The sequence below is a fragment of the Garra rufa genome, chromosome 3 (genome assembly GCF_049309525.1).
Source record: "Garra rufa chromosome 3, GarRuf1.0, whole genome shotgun sequence".
Classification (NCBI taxonomy): Eukaryota; Metazoa; Chordata; class Actinopteri; order Cypriniformes; family Cyprinidae; genus Garra; species Garra rufa.
This window is the reverse complement of record NC_133363.1, coordinates 63344998-63361817: the sequence shown is the minus strand read 5'-3', so window position 1 is coordinate 63361817 and position 16820 is coordinate 63344998. Positions and strand designations below refer to the sequence as shown.

At 41.4% G+C, this 16820-nt stretch overlaps 1 protein-coding gene across 1 annotated transcript; it reads right to left on the bottom strand.

The window, feature by feature from the left end:
* Nucleotides 1-810: 810 nt before the first annotated feature.
* Nucleotides 811-7174, bottom strand: LOC141331446 (C-type mannose receptor 2-like). Its single transcript, XM_073836496.1, has 4 exons — nt 7138-7174; nt 6688-7044; nt 1345-1698; nt 811-1178 (listed from the first exon to the last, which is right to left on the bottom strand). The coding sequence occupies exons 1-4, from the start codon at nt 7172-7174 to the stop codon at nt 811-813; spliced, it is 1116 nt and encodes a 371-aa protein (XP_073692597.1).
* Between the last annotated feature and the right edge of the window lie 9646 nt (nt 7175-16820).

Genomic DNA, 16820 nt, shown 5'->3' with positions numbered 1-16820 from the left:
TAAAGGAACACTCCACTTTTTTTGTAAATAGGCTCATTCTCCAACTCCCCTGAGTTAATAAGCTGATTTTTACCGTTTTGAAATCCATTCAGCCATTCTCCTGTTCTGGCGATATCACTTTTAGCATAGCTTAGCATAGATCATCGAATCCTATTAGACCAATAGCATCGCGTTCAAAAATGACCAACGAGTTTCCATATTTGTTGTATTTAAAACTTGACTCTTCTGTAGTTATATCGTGTACTAAGACCGGTGGAAATGCAAAGCTGCGAGTTTCTAGGCTGATAAGATTAGGAACTACACTCCCATTCCGGCGTAATAGTCAAGGAAGTTTGCTGCCGTAATATGGCCGAAGCAGGCGGCGTATTATCAGAAATGAGTTCCCAGCTAGTTTAGCATTTGCACATGTGCTGCGTGGTATTACTGTTCCTGCTTCAGCCTTATAAAACTTAGTTATATAAACTTAGAGTTTAAAACAATTTAGAATAGCCAGGTTACTTTAGATAAATAGAAAAAAACTTATGATCAAACTAATCCCTTTCATTGTTGCAGTAAATCCATTTGAAGCATAGTAGCCTAAATCCTGGGGTGAGACCAAGTCAAAACCATAAGAATATCCATACAATCAGAAAGAATACCATAGGCTTAGATATTAATTCATTAACAAATTATTTGGACTTGAGAAAAGAGTGAAAGCTTCATATAAGTGCACAGAATAAGCACCATTACATAGAACTGCACAGACCCACAGAATATCAACAGAAAACACACAAATATTTGCCATTTGAAATGAAATGTCTGTGTGTCCATTCACTTATGTCTACTGCAGATGAAGTTGAGTTTGTCAGTTTCAGGACGGCTGATCCAGCGCTGATCTTCTCCAGACTGAACTGCTCCAGATCTCACTGCATGTTCACAGTCCTCCTCTGATGTGCCGTTCCCTGGAGCCCAGTTCTGATAGCACACGGTCTCTCCACTCACCCAGTACCAGATGCCCAAAATACGGGAGTGACATAAACCCAACCACACCGCCGCAGTAGACGCCTGTTTAACCACGTTCACCACATGACGCTGAATCTCTTCTGAATGAACCGAGACCAGATCCACATGATTCTGTCTGCAGTATCTCAGAGCTTCAGACCACGTCAGACTCTCTTTGATCAGAATCAGTTCAACGTCTGGAAACGAAACAAACCACATGCAGAAACTAGACAGAGACTGATGTTGATGAAAACAACATGCAGAACACACACTGTGGATGAATTGGTCATGACAGACATGTAGCGTTACCTTTAAGAGATCTGGAGGTGATGGATAGATTCTGATTTGCAAGGATCTACTCACCTTCATGACACACAAAAGGATATCGGTTGCTGCAAGAGATGTCATGCCATCGTCCCTGATTGTTTGGTTTAATCACTGTACAGTTTTCAACACCGCCAACATTATTCGGTTCACCAGAGTCCCAGTATCTGAATGAAGAATCACTCTGATCTGACCACTGCCATGAGTCTCTGACTCTGAACAGACCGATCCAGATCCATGATCCAGATAACTGTCTGTCACTAATGAACTGCTGAACCTGTTGATTCTCATTCTGGTTTCTCACACTGACCAGATCAATGTGATTCTGTCTGCAGTAACTCTGAGCATCTCTCCAATTCATCGTCTGATTGATTAAGATGAGTGCTGTGTTCGCTTTAACAAAAACAAAAAACAAAGCAATGGATAGGTATCCCTCAAACACTTATAATATAAATAGATTATTTAATGGCAATGCAATGAGCTTATTTGAGTCTATACTTGGAATAGCTTTAATGGTAAAAAATATATCATTACAGTTTTTAATATGGAAAATAAATGTCTAAATAATATTTATGTTGTGCAAATGATTTTAACCTTTATCTAATGAATTATCAGAATGTGTTCTAGAGATAAAAAAAAAAAATCTAGAGATATTCAAGATATCAAGTATGATTAAACATGCCAAGTTATTTCCTCACTCAGCTCCTAAGTGGATTTGATTTGTTTTCAATGTGCTGCTACACTGTTATGATTATAAAGATTACTATGAAATCATATATCTAGAGCTGTAAGTGTCACGCCAGGCCAGCAGAGGGAGCCCTTACCCCCACTGACTGTTGCTGCTCCCTCTGCTGCCTCTATGGTTACTTCCTGTTTATCAGACATAAAAGCCAGCTCATCACACACACACATCGCGAAGTATTGTTTTGCTCCAGCGGACTCTACCAAGCGTTTTCCATTGCTCCCAGGTTTCCTAGTCTCCTTGTTGTTCCCTAATCATAGTTCTGTTTTTGTTTTCCCAGTCTTAGTCTTAGTTTTCTAGTTTCTTGTTTTCATTTCATTGTTTCATTTGGACTGCCCACCTGGATTTTGACCTACGCTTGTTTTTTGGATTACGCTATTGGATTGTCTTCACTGTTCATGTTTGCTGGTGTTTTCGACCCTGTCTGTCTGACTACGATCTGCTTAATAAAGCCTTGCATTTGGATCCTCACTCTTGGTCGTCCCGTTTGTGACAGAATACTTCGCCACACCCGGATCCAGCGGCTTTACCCACCAGCAGAAGTACCCTCCAAGAATGAGCTCAGCAGACCCCGTAAGTTCACTCTGTTCCATTTTTCAAGATGACCGTCCCATCGAATGTTATGTTGAGGAATTTCTTACGTACAGTCACCTGGCACCTTGTAACGAATCGATGTTAAAGGAATGTTTCTGGAGCGGGTTGGACACTGATATCAGCCTGAGTTTACCCGATGAGGACCCGAGTTGGACCCTCGCACAATTCATTGACTTTGTGTTATCGTTTTGTGGCTCTCCATTCACTGTGGGTATACTCAAAAGGTCACAGCACAAAATGTCTGCCAGCCTAGAGCCTCAGCACAAGATGTCTGCTAACCCTGAGCCACAGCACAAGATGTCTGCTAGCCCCGAGCCTCAGCACAAGATGTCTGCTAGCCCAGAGTCTCAGCACAAGATGTCTGCCAGCCTAGAGCTACAGCACAAGATGGCTGCCATCCCAAAGCCCGTTCACAAGATGGCCGCCATTTCAAAGCCTGTTCAAAAGACAGCTGTCCCTCCAGAGCCAGTTCGCAAGATGGCCGCCCTTCAAGAGCCCCTTCACAAGATGGCTGCCTTTCCAGAATCTGCTTTCGGAATGACTATTCTTCCTGAGTCCGCATTCAAGATGGTCACCCAATTGGACCCAGCTCACAAGAAATCTACCACGTCTGACTCCTCTCGCAAGATGACTGCCACCCCAAGGCCCGATCGCAAGATGGCTGCCACCCCAAGGCCCGATCACAAGATGGCCGCCATCCCCAAGCCTGTTCACAAGATGGCTGCCACCCCCAAGCCTGTTCACAAGATGGCCGCCTTTCCTGAGTCGGCACCCAAAATGGCCGCCCTTCCAGATCCTGTTCACAAAATGGCCGCTCTTCCAGATCCTGCTCACAAGATGGCCGCCTTTCCTGAGCCTGCTAACAAGATGGCTGCCGCCACTCCAGGGTCTGCACTCAAGATGGCTACCGTCACGCCCAAGTCTTCTCACAAGATGTCTGTACCTCCAGAACCACTGCCCAAGATGGCTGCCACGCCCAAGTCCTCCCGTAAGATGGCCGCCACGCCAGAGCCTGCTGCAAAGATGGCCGCCACGCCAGAGCCTGCTGCAAAGATGGCCGCCACGCCAGAGCCCGCTGCAAAGATGGCCGCCACGCCAGAGCCCGCTGCAAAGATGGCCGCCACGCCAGAGCCTGCCACAAGGATGGTCGCCATGCCAGAACCTGCACCCAGGAGGACCGCCACTCCCAAGCTTGCACACAAAATGGCCGCCATACCTGAGTCTGCTATCAACATGGTGGCTACAGCATCAGACTCTCACCCTTCCAGGACTTATCAGAGACTAATATCAAGCTTGGAGGACCCACCACTGCTGTCAGCTCGTTCAGTTGATCCCTTACTATCAGCGTCAGCCAAGCCAACGTCTGCTCACCCCACATCAGCCAAGCCAGCGTCTGCTAGCGCCACGTCAACCAAGCCAGCGTCTGCTCACGCCACGTCAACCAAGCCATTGCCTGTGAACGTCATATCTGCTTCTCTCGAACCTGCACCAGCTGCCGTTCCTACCAAGTCAAGTCAAGTTACAGCTGCTGTCCCTGCCGAGTCAAGTCACGTCACAGTCACTGTTCCTGCCAGGACAAGTCAAGATACAGCTGCTGTTCCTGTCAGGCCAAGTCATGTCGCAGCAGTCGTTCCTTCAGAGCCAAGTCAAGCAGCTGTTCCCTCCGAGCCAAGCCAAGCCACAGCTGTCCCTCTCACGCCAAATCAAGTCACTGCTGCTCTTGTCATGACGAGTCAGGTCATAGCTACTTCTTCACTGCCAAGTCACATCTCCCCTGTGCATCCAGAGCCTTCACTCCCAAGCCATGCAGAGCCAACGCTCCCAAGCCATGCAGAGCCAACGCTCCCAAGCCATACAGAGCCAACGCTCCCAAGCCATGCAGAGCCAACGCTCCCAAGCCATGCAGAGCCAACGCTGCCAAGCCATGCAGAACCAACGCTCCCAAGTCACACAGAGCCAACGCTCCCAAGCCCCACGCCCAATGACCCGGAGGGCATTCCTCTGCCAACTGTGTTACCTGTTATGGCTATCGCCATTTTGAGTGTGTGGGCTGCACACTGCGCCCCAGTTGCCTCTTCGGCCCATGAGTCTGCCCACAAGTTTGTTCTGGAGACCTCATCTACAGGCATGTCCGCTGCGCCTATACCTCTTTCGGAGGTGGCGTACATAGCGGAACTTCACGCTCTGCCCGCTCCGCCAAGGCTTCACGCTCTGCCCGCTCCGCCAAGGCTTCACGCCCTGCCCGCTCCGCCAAGGCTTCACGCTCTGCCCGCTCCGCCAAGGCTTCACGCTCTGCCCGCTCCGCCAAGGCTTCACGCTCTGCCCGCTCCGCCAAGGCTTCACGCTCTGCCCGCTCAGCCAAGGCTCCCTGCTCTGCCAGCACCGCCAGTGCTCCCTGCTCTGCCAGCACCGCCAGGGTTCCCTGCTATATCTGCTCCGCCAGGACTCCTTGCTCTACCTGCTCCGCCAAGGTTCCTTGCTCTGCCTGTTCCGCCAAGACTCCTTGCTCTGTCTGCCCCGCCAAGACTCCCTGCTCTGCCTGCACCGCCTAGGTTCCCTGTCATCTCTGTCTTGGCGTCTGGGGCCGTTCCAGAAGTCTCTGTCTGCCCAGGAACTGCCACGAAAGTCGTTCCTGAAGTTCTCGTCTGCCTGGTCACGGCTATGGAGGCCACGTTCTCCCATGAACTCTCTACTTCTCTCCTTGCTCTGTCTGCCTCCTCTATCTCTGTTCTCCCCAGGTCCCAGTCCATAATGCGGCCTCCTGTTCCGCCCTGGAGGGCTTCTACGCCTCCTGTTCCGCCCTGGAGGGCCCCTGCGCCTCCTGTTCTGCCCTGGAGGGCTCCTGCGCCTCCTGTTCCGCCCTGGAGGGCTCCTGCGCCTCCTGATTCGCCCTGGAGGGCTCCTGTGCCTCCTGCTCCGCCCTGGAGGGCTCCTGCGCCTTCTGCTCCGCCCTGGAGGGTTCCTGCGCCTCCTGCTCCGCCCTGGAGGGCTCCTGCGCCTCCTGCTCTGCCCTGGAGGGCCGCTCCGCCTCCTGCTCCGCCCTGGAGGGTTCCTAAACCCCTTGCTCCGCCTTCGGCTCCGCCCTGGAGGGCTTCTACGCTTCCTGCTCTGCCCCGGAGGGTCGCTAAGCCTCCTGCTCCGCCCTGGAGGGCTCCTAAGACTCTTGCTCCACCTCAAAGGACTGCTCTGCCTCCAGCCCTGCCCTGGAGGGCTCCTGAATCTTCTGCCCTGCTCTGGAGGGCCTTTGCCCAACCTGTTCTGCCTCAGTCTCCTGGCCCCCCCACCGCTCCCCTGGACTGTTTCCTCCTGTTGTTTTTTGGAGCGTCTGGAAGCCGCTCCTTGGGGGGGGGCTATGTCACGCCAGGCCAGCAGAGGGAGCCCTTACCCCCACTGACTGTTGCTGCTCCCTCTGCTGCCTCTATGGTTACTTCCTGTTTATCAGACATAAAAGCCAGCTCATCACACACACACATCGCGAAGTATTGTTTTGCTCCAGCGGACTCTACCAAGCGTTTTCCATTGCTCCCAGGTTTCCTAGTCTCCTTGTTGTTCCCTAATCATAGTTCTGTTTTTGTTTTCCCAGTCTTAGTCTTAGTTTTCTAGTTTCTTGTTTTCATTTCATTGTTTCATTTGGACTGCCCACCTGGATTTTGACCTACGCTTGTTTTTTGGATTACGCTATTGGATTGTCTTCACTGTTCATGTTTGCTGGTGTTTTCGACCCTGTCTGTCTGACTACGATCTGCTTAATAAAGCCTTGCATTTGGATCCTCACTCTTGGTCGTCCCGTTTGTGACAGTAAGATTAAAATTAGGTCTCCTTCTCTTTTTGTTTATTTTTAGTTAGCAATAGGTTTGTCAGATATATCTGCCACAACAACATTACAAAGTAGATTTGACTTGAAATATGTTTTCATTGTTTTATTTTATTTATGAATTTGTTTATATTAATTTACACTATATACTTTACTATTTTCATGTTTACATTTTTCATATGAAATATATTGTGTTAAATTAATATTTATTACATTTAGCGTTTGTACTCACCGTTGTTGCAGATGAAATGTCGTTTAGAATTACATGACAAATCATGAAATGTTCCACTGAACATCATAGCACAATTATCTCTGCCTTCTGGTTGTTTATATCCCCAGTTCAGATAGAGCGCAGGTTCACCTGAAGACCACTGCCATTCATCACGACCCGTCTTCTGCAGCCCAATCCAGACAAACTGAACACTTCTATCATTCACACACTTGTTCAGCTCGTTCATGTCGTTCATGTTGTCAACGGTGGCCAGATCTGTGTATTTCTCTCTGCAGTATCTCTGAGCTTCAGTCCAGGTCTTCCTCTCATTTATAAAGTGATACTGACGCCGAACACATTCAGATACGGAGCAGAGAGCTGTGAAAGAAAGGCTTTGCTTTAATGCTTTTTATAACAGGATCAAACCTGATGAAACTAGAAACCATAAATAAAACCCACAAACACACTCACCAATGAGAAGAAGAATGAAATGCAGAATTTGATCCATTTCTGAAGAGGAAAGATATAGATGAACTCAATTATCAAACATGTGTCATTTAATTGTGGTGTAAAACATGATTTCGATCGTGGATCGCAAACCAAAGTGGGTCCCGGGGGGTGGGGGAGATTTGAAAAACTACATTTTAATATTAGAAACAATATCAGTAATATTAGTTGGATGCCATATATATTATCATATGATATTATTTTATTTTTTTAAGCTATGACTATTGGCTATTGACTTTCTGACAAAATGTTTAATTTAATGTTATATTTGAGCATTTATAAATGTCCAAAATGTTATGATTTTTTTTTCTATACTCCTCTGATTATATAATGGTAAATATTACAATATCATAGCACAACAGCAGTGATCAGCAATAATGATAAGCCTAATACTCACAATTAAAATAATAAGGTCAAATAGATTATATGAATCAGAATCAGAAGAATCTTTTAGAATTTGCTAAATTGGTCTCAGATGGCCAAATAGTGGCTAAAAAGTACAGTGTGAGCCCAGCTTTACCAGGAACACAAATGCACCATACACAATCAATAAGACAATATCAATATCAATATCTAAAGGTCTTATTCTAGTTAAAGAATGAACATGAGTTGTTCTTACTTTAGATGTTGAGTGTTTCTTTCTTGAGTCTGATGTTTCTGTCTGCAGCTTCAAACTACAGTATGTGATTATTATATCTGCTGTCTTTCCTCATTCAGCACGTGACAGCATTTGTTTATTAGTCTAAAACAAATGACTGTTTCAATTTTCATGTTTATGTCAGCATATTTTCTCTGTTGGTCTGTGTTGCTGTAATTCTTTGGAAGTGTGTTCATTTGAATGTGGTAGACACTGGAAACATCCACCTCAACATTTGCACTGTCTTACACGTTTTTACCTGGAAACTAACAGCATGTTTCAGCATCCCAAACTGAGCACAATTATTTTCACAAAATTAAATTTGAACATATTCAGTTTTTCCATTAGCACAGTGTCTGTAGTGTCAAGAGCACTATGCACACAATGTAATGACACATGCAAATAAAGTCAACAGTAACAACGCATTCAGCTCTTAAATTATGAAAATCTATAGGCACAGAGAACATCCACATCATTTCACTATGCACGCAGGTGCACTGCTGCTCCCTCTTCATATGATGTCAGTTTATATAACAGTACATTTCATTCACTGGTGTTACAAAACATATTGATCAATTTGCCTATAAGGATCTTCAGGCCTGCAATGATTGTCACTAAACATGAAATGAGTTCAAACCACGTAAACAAAAAAAAAAAAAGTAAATTTTTAAATCTAAAGTGCATGTCCACTTATCAGAAAGAGCAACAAAGCAGACAATTAAGTTAAATAAAGAAACAAATGAAAATGTGAAATTCAAAATAATGAAATATACAGATGAGTTTAAAGCACCTCTGATGCATCTGCATTTACATCATGGCTGGTTAACGCATGCATGTGCCCCTGCTGGAAGAAGTCATAACTACACCATCTGGCCCGAAACAGCATCTTTCTCTTTGGAAAATTACATTTTCACAATAGCTAGCCCAAAAAATATCAGGATCCATCTGGATTTAAATAAGCAAATACTTAGTTCCATGGACACATTCTGATATAATCAACACAATTGCAAATTTTGCATTAGTGTTTACATTTGTACGACTGCACAGTGACTGCCAAATTTAAAATTGAAAAGCAAAGTCCATTTGCAAATATGTTTCCCATGTCTTTCGAGTTATGAGCTTGTCATATTTAAAGAGCAATATTAATTGCACCGTCTGCTTTTACATTCTCTCTGCATCACACATGTAACCTGCCAAAACTTAAATGGAATCACACTTTCTTTAGCATTTAGCATTTCTGATCCCTTACATGGAAACCTGTTAATCAGTGTCAGGTGGTGTCAAGAATTTGTGATTGCCTTTGTCCCCTACAAATTGTAGCAAGCTTCAGATCCTCCTTGTCTTTTCGTCAGCGTAAGGGCACTTTGGCATTTTTAAGAGCTGGTACAGTCTTGCACACTCACTTCATGTTGCATCCACATGCTCTTTAGTGGTCAAGATCGCAAAAGTGGAAAGACCATAGACTGTAAAAAAAAAAAAAAAAAAAAAAAAAAAAATATATATATATATATATATATATATATATATATATATATATATATAAATGGATGACATGTCTCCACTTCATTCCACTATAAAAAAGAGAAGAAAAATAATCCCAATATGGCCGCTGCCATCTTGGGGGAAATTAATTCATTTGGAGCCAGAGTCTGTGCAGTAGAGGTTCGTTTGAAACCAGAGCCTGTGCAGTAGTGTCGTAATGTGGAGCCGTGGTATCAAAATCCCGCACAAACTCTTGTAGACCCAATCTCAAGGTCTCAATCATAACACCATTTATAGCATCAAATAACTACCTAAAAGTGAACTTATTAGACAAACAAACACTTGAACACGAATCAGCATTATAAGAACTACCTCACACAATGGAAACCATCTTTGGAATAAAAATATTTGAATTGTAATTCAATTATTTAGTTTGGCTCACGTCCCATTAGATTACATGGAGAGGGCGGGGTTTATCACCTTTACTGCAGCCGGCCACAGGGGGACGATCAAAACATTTTAGCTTCACTTTTTGTGACTCCTGCAGCACACTTGGGACCGACCCAGAGACCCTCTGCTTGATGGCTGATACCAAAGAAAGTATCTATTTGGATTTCTCATAGAAAGGTTACAATGTACTAAAAAAGTTGATCTAATACAAAAAAATAAGGCAACCTATTACTCATTTTTGAACGAAATCCCAGAGTTGTCTGCAAGCTGACTATCTAGCATGGGGGATGTTTATATGATTGTCAATGGGGCTGCTACATTTTAGTCTTTTCGACAACAAAGCATTTGAATGTGACAAGCTTGTAATCATAACTTCATAAGTGGGGAATTTCCAATAGCACGTGAAGACAGCATTAAATTAGAAGGAATTTGTAAGTCCAAAGAATGGGCAGAAGTTGTTCTATAAAAAATAAGGCCAGACTCGCAAAGATCCCCTGTCATTGGAAAGCATGAATCCGGATGTTAAGACAAGTGTGAGTAGGGACAGTGATTTTGCGGAACACGTGTAATAAATTTATTTTCTACTGTTATGCTATGTAAATACTGATTTACAGCCATTGTTATATGTGCTGATTTATGTTTCTGATTCTTTCCACATGTTTTGTCTGCGAGTGAAGAGAATCCACCTGCAAGAGAAAAGATTGAGTATTTTGAAGAGCTCTGAAAATTTGTCAATAAAATATCACCATAGAAACCGCCTCTATTAAAATAAGAAGAAAGTTGTGTCTGAAAGCTGCATCAATTTATTTATCTAATTATTAATGGAGAATATCGTCTTTTTCCGTGTGTGCTTGACCATTTCCACTGGTGGTGCTACTGTAGACCAATGGTTTTCAATCTTGGTCCTGGAGGCCCACTGCATGGAAACAATGCCGCAAAAATAATAAATAAAAATCTTTCTTAAAAAGATACAAGAACATATGCACATTTTTTTTTAAATATGATAACTATAAACCAACAGACTGATAAAAATGCGGGACAATTTCTCAATATGGGACGTGTGGGACAAGGGGTGAAAATGCTGTGCGGTACAACGCAGGTGGTCACCTTAGGTGTGAGCAACTTGAAGCAGTCAAGCATGTTCTAATAAAAGAATATGAGACTGAAAGACAACAACTAATAGAGGCTCTTAGAAACATTGGAGTACAGCTTCCATTGAAAAATCTGTTCAACATGCTGTTAAAAAATCTAAAAGACACAGTTAGTAAACAGGATTTAAGCAAGAATATGTAAATTTAATTTCTTTATTAATCCACCACCCCCTTCTTTTCTTGTTTCTCAACATCAATGCTCCACACTTCATCCCAGTAGGTGGCAGGATATACACAAAAAGCGGGTTTGCCAATTTCCATTAAACGGCAAAAAAGAACAACATTTATCACTTACAGTGCGTTCCAAATGGGATATATCACCCTCCGAAGGGAACTTCAGAGTGAAAACAATCATGGCTGTCATATTGAAGAGTTGTACCAAACCAAAGTGCTCATAACTGGTCACTTCAAAGGGCCCTTCAGAATGAACGATTTCGAAGGGTACAACTGATGGACACTTTGGACTCCCATAATCCTTTGCATAATGATGCCGCCTCCGTGTGGTCACGGGATGGTGATGCAGAAGGGCACTTCAAGATAACAGTTGTTTGGTCCCCTACACCCTTCGACCTCTTCGAAGCTCTCACTCCAGATGGTAAACCCTTTGAAGGGATTAAGGCATAGGGGTGAGCCCTTCCGAAAGGAACACAGGGTCATTGTTGGTCTTTAATTTTTCAGTTTGTTTTTACTTTGTCACTTTGTATTTTGGGTTTTTTGGTGATTACACTGTATATATTTCTTCACGCCATCACTCGTGGGCTTTTGTACGTGTCTTCAAGGCTGTAAATAAATTACACCTTGCACGAAAGTGCTATAGAGCCATCGTTTGTACATCTTCCATGGATGCTATACATACTACATAAAGTATACTTGAATCAAGTTTATTAATGAAAACAGCTAATATAATACAAGCAGTATTCTTGAATCACATTTTCTTTTTTTTCTTTTTCCTTCACTCAAGATCATCCATTTAGATTTGAATTCATTGACATTCACACTGAGTGATGGTTCTGACGTCATACCTGCACTGCTACTTTCACTTTCAAAAGCTGCACAGGTATTTTAGGCTCAACCAATGATAGTTTTCAGGGTGGGGCTCTAAGTTTGGAGTGTTTGGAAGACCTGGAGTTGTAATGCTGCAGCACATCTGTACAAATTAAGTACTAGAGTTAAAAATAAATAATAATAATAATAATAATAATAATAATAATAATAATAATAATAATAATAATGAGACAAATGTAATAAGAGGTACATCCTTGTACTTTATTATTCTCTAAATGGAACATATTAGTACTTAAACCACATAATGCATGTTACGAAACTGATGCTTTGTATTTGCAAATGTACAAAAAACACACACAATATTACGGCATTATTACTTATTACAAGCAAATATCAACATTAGGCTTTCGCTTGGAAAAACAGTCTGATTGTGGTGTTTCTAAACTATTCCTGGCTTTAGAAATAAATGTCCTGAAGACTTAAAGGGGTTATCAGATGCCCATTTTCCACAAGTTCATATGATTCTTTAGAGTCTTGATGAAAACTCTCAAATATACTTTGGTTAAAAATTCTCAATAGTAGTGTAAAAAAAACACCATTTTACCTTGCCAAAATCAGCTCTGCAAAATATCAGCTCATGGGCCCTTTAAATGCAAATGAAATCTGCTCGCCCCGCACCTCTCTGCTGAGGGATTAAGCTGTAATGTTTACTTTAGCTGCATTTAGCTGCGCTTAGCCATGTTTATTGCCGAAACTTGCCAACAAGCACATTATTAAGAAAGGCCAATTGCAAAGATGCATAAAATACCCTTATACTCACTTCTGCTGTGGGTGAAGCTGCATCACAAATGATTTGCATGAACATAGACACATATGTTGATTGGGATCGGTGTTTTCCTTTTAAAAACGAAAGTAGTGTCAATCCTCTGCCTCTTAAGCGACTCAGATGTCGGGAGTAAATGACGACTTCTATGTTCATTATTACATCCAACAACTGAACACCTCAATCATTCAATTAAGAGTCTTCCTCTGCACCTGAGTCACACAATGGTGATCGCTCATTGAGGGCGTGTCTAAGCTAGGGCACTCATGTCAATCAAATGTGTTTCGTCACAACATCAAGAAGCTGAGAATAACCTGATTTTAAAAAAGGGGATATTCATTTTAAAGACTAAAAAAGTACCACTGTGTGCATTTTTATCATTGTAGGGTGGATGTGTACACAAACTGCTGACACACATTAATGTTCAAACAACATGGAAAAGTTAGCTTTGCATCTGATGACCCCTTTAAGATACAGTTATGAGCAATTGTTAAATAACATGTATAACTCAACCATCTATGCTGTCTGTGTTTATAAAAGAAAATGCAGCAGGTGCAGTGAGGAGAGAGTGATATGGAGGTAAGGGAGGAGAGACAATGTTTGTCACGTGATGTTCATTTAAATGAAAGCCGTCAGCTGTAAAATGTATAAAACTCTTCATCCTAAAAAAAAAAGAGACGGACACTGTCAGTCAGCCAAGATGAAGCACTTCAAGTGTCTGTGGATCTTACTGGGTAAAGTACAACATACGCTTCATATATCTGTCATTTTACTAGATTCACACTAATATTAACATAGTTTTTTTTTTTTTTCATGTACTTTTCATATTTTTAGAGATGATTTTATGTTCGACAAGGCTGCATTTGTTTAATAAAAAATACAGTAAAACATTTATTATTACAGCTGTATTTTAATGTGAGTATTTTGTAAAATGTAATTTATTCCTGTGATCATAGCTGAATTGATATGTCTGATTATTAGCAATGTTGAAAAAAAAGTAGCTCAAACTAAAATTTTGCTTTTTTTATAACATTATAAATGTCTTTACTTCCACTTTTGACGCGTGGTGAATAAAAGTATGAAGTTGTAAGAAAATATTACTGACCCCAATCTTTTGAACAGTAAGAGGTTGTGTAGGTCAGGAATTTGCTTGTCTCTGCTATAGTTTTTCTCAGTGTATTTTTACACCTACTTTACAAATCAAATTTTATGTGGAACAGGTGCTTTTTGGTTATGTAAATGGTTTGACAGTCTTTATGTCTGTCTGGTAGAGTTTCCACAGAAATATGTCCTTATCTGATGTATTTTCAAAACAACAAACAAAAAAAGTAAACAGTATATGTTTATCTGTGTTCTTAAAGCCATCTCAGATATTTTAAGAAAGATATGTATCAAAGTCAAAAATAGGGCATGTAAAATTCACTAATTCAAAATTACGTGTTGTTTGAACATAAATGTGTGTTGGCAGTGTGTGTACACAGCCCTATAATGACAAAAATCCACCCGCTTCTTATTTTTTAATCCCCATAAATCATACACAGTGACTCAGAGCAAGCCGATCACAGAATCTGTAAAGTGGTGATGTCACATTTTACAAGCCCCACCAACGGCTTTTGACGGACACTGTCTTATTAGCCAAGACACCACCCTGAGTATGCAACACTCAATCAGTGTTTATCTTCACACCAGAGCAATTAAAAGCAGCATTAAAGTAAGACGTGTCTTATTAAAGCTATGGAAGTTCTTCAGTCCAGACCAGTGACAGCAGTATAGGTACTGTATATGATGCTGCTGTCACGTAATTACACATATCTAATATAAACATGCAATTTCTTTCCCAGCTGTTTAACTTTACAGACATAACCAACTGTTTTTGTTACTAAATTCCCGTTCACACCAAGAGCGATAACTATACATACAACGATAACTATATTTGCGTCCACACCAGTGAAAGGATCGATTCACTGGCCTGAAAGCGAAGTCCAACGATCTGGTTGAAGGTTTATTGCATGTACGGTCTTTTTACAGCTCTTCAAGATTTAGTTTCAATTTTAATCTGGCTCCGTATTAATCTGACTCCAATTTTAAATGATCATTAAATTTAGACTGTATTTCCAATCAAAAGGTGATCACAAATATCGATTATGAATTAATTTAAATATTTGATCATTCTAGACATTCCATATTTTCAATTATTCGCACGTAATTGGGGGACCGAATGTCTCATTTGAGTCTGGTGCCGAACACACATTTGACAGTCTGATCTTACTCAGAGGTTTTGGATGACTTATACCCTCTTTGTGATCCGCTTACTGCTTGCTCTAAACAAAAGTATAGGTTACTTAGTCTTTTCCCACACAACTTGTTAACATCATCAATAGACAGAAATCAGGAGGTCTCAGAAGACGTTCTTACTGCTCCGTTCATTCATGAGCCTCCAGTTTGCTCTATTTTGGCTGTATATTTGTGGTAACAAAAAGTCTTCTCAGAGTTTACTAGTCATATTTATTTCAAGACATATCAGAATAGCCAAATATAACATTTTATTTGTCAGGTAAAAATGTATCATGCCAATTACACAATTGAACAATGAGAATCCAATTCAGTTTCAATTTAGATATACATTACCTCATTCGCTCAAAGATGGACCGTAAGAGTGAGAGATGCCTGACTATTAGAGAGACACACAGTAACATGTGAGAGACTTGGATACTTAGTTCCATCGACTCATACACTGTGTAGGGGGTACAGTATCTGAGTACAGAATCCTCAAAGTAGTGTTTTGTCATTTGCCTTATATACCAGACCAAAACAAACAAATCTTCCAATCAGTTGTAAAAGCACAAAGACCTTTTGTTTTGTCGGGAAATCTCGCGACGCAGGGTCACACCTGGTTGGAGGTTCCCATCTGCCCCTAAAGGGAAAACACACCCCTTAGCAGCAAACCCAATTCTATGGGAGTTTTCAATCTTTCTTACAGTATATGTGATTGCTATGAAATTGAGACCATTTTACTAATCGCATGGAGAACTTTAGAATGATACCAAACATGAAGGGAAAAAACAATATATTCATAAGATATAACATGTGGATCTTCTTAGTGACTTTCAGCAAGTGTGAGAGTGAGGGGCGGGGAATTCAAAGAAGACAAGGGGGTAGGTCAGGGTGGGATTGTTCACTCTCTTTGAAGTTCTCTTCTCCAGATTAGTTTTATTGTTTTGTTGCATGCCATTTGTTCACACTGTATTTTAATTCCATGAGGAGATAATTGCACTCCTTACACCAGTAAACATCAACTGTCTCTTTTTGTTGAATTTACACAATTCAACCAGTAAATGTCCTCAGCATGCAAGTTTCGAGTGCAGTCTAACATAAACTATCTGGGCCCGTATTCACAAAACATTTTATCTTAGCACTAAGAGTTCTCCTAAATAGCAGTAAAAGTTTTTTAGCTAAGAGTTTTCTCTTAAAACCTATTAACAAAGCTGCGGAGACTTAAGCTAAAAGTACAGGCGGGGTTGACCTCATTGCTATGGATGATGTCAGCATGCCTACTAACTATGCACACAGTGATTGGCTAAGAGGAAAGGGGTCTCTGTGAGAGATTTGTTCATAGAATTATTGTAGAGCGTAATGTAAATATTGCCATATTTAAATAACAGTTAAAAATGTTGCCACATTCAAATAAATATTTTAAAATGCAGGCTAAATGTCATTAATTAAACAACTAGCTGATTGTCAGCTTCTTACATGTGTGCTTCTAATAAACAATTAGCTGATATGCATATAAACAGCCTTTTTTAACATAATAGAATATTCATGGCTGACAGTAAGATATGCAAACTTAAAAAAAAAAATAAAAAAAAAAAAAAGTTGTGTGGGAAAGCATATGTGCGCAAATAAATGAGTGTTTCCGAAAAGTTTAAGTTCCAAGGCAGATTGCCAGCAACAGCCATTTTAGGATAGTTGGGATTAGGTTTTAGTGACTTAGGAGTCCTCTCCACTCCTCCTAACATTTCACAGATTTAGGAGCTAGTTTTAGTGCTAAAATGCTTTGTGAAATTTTAGGAGTCCTAAATTTAAGACTGACACGCCCATT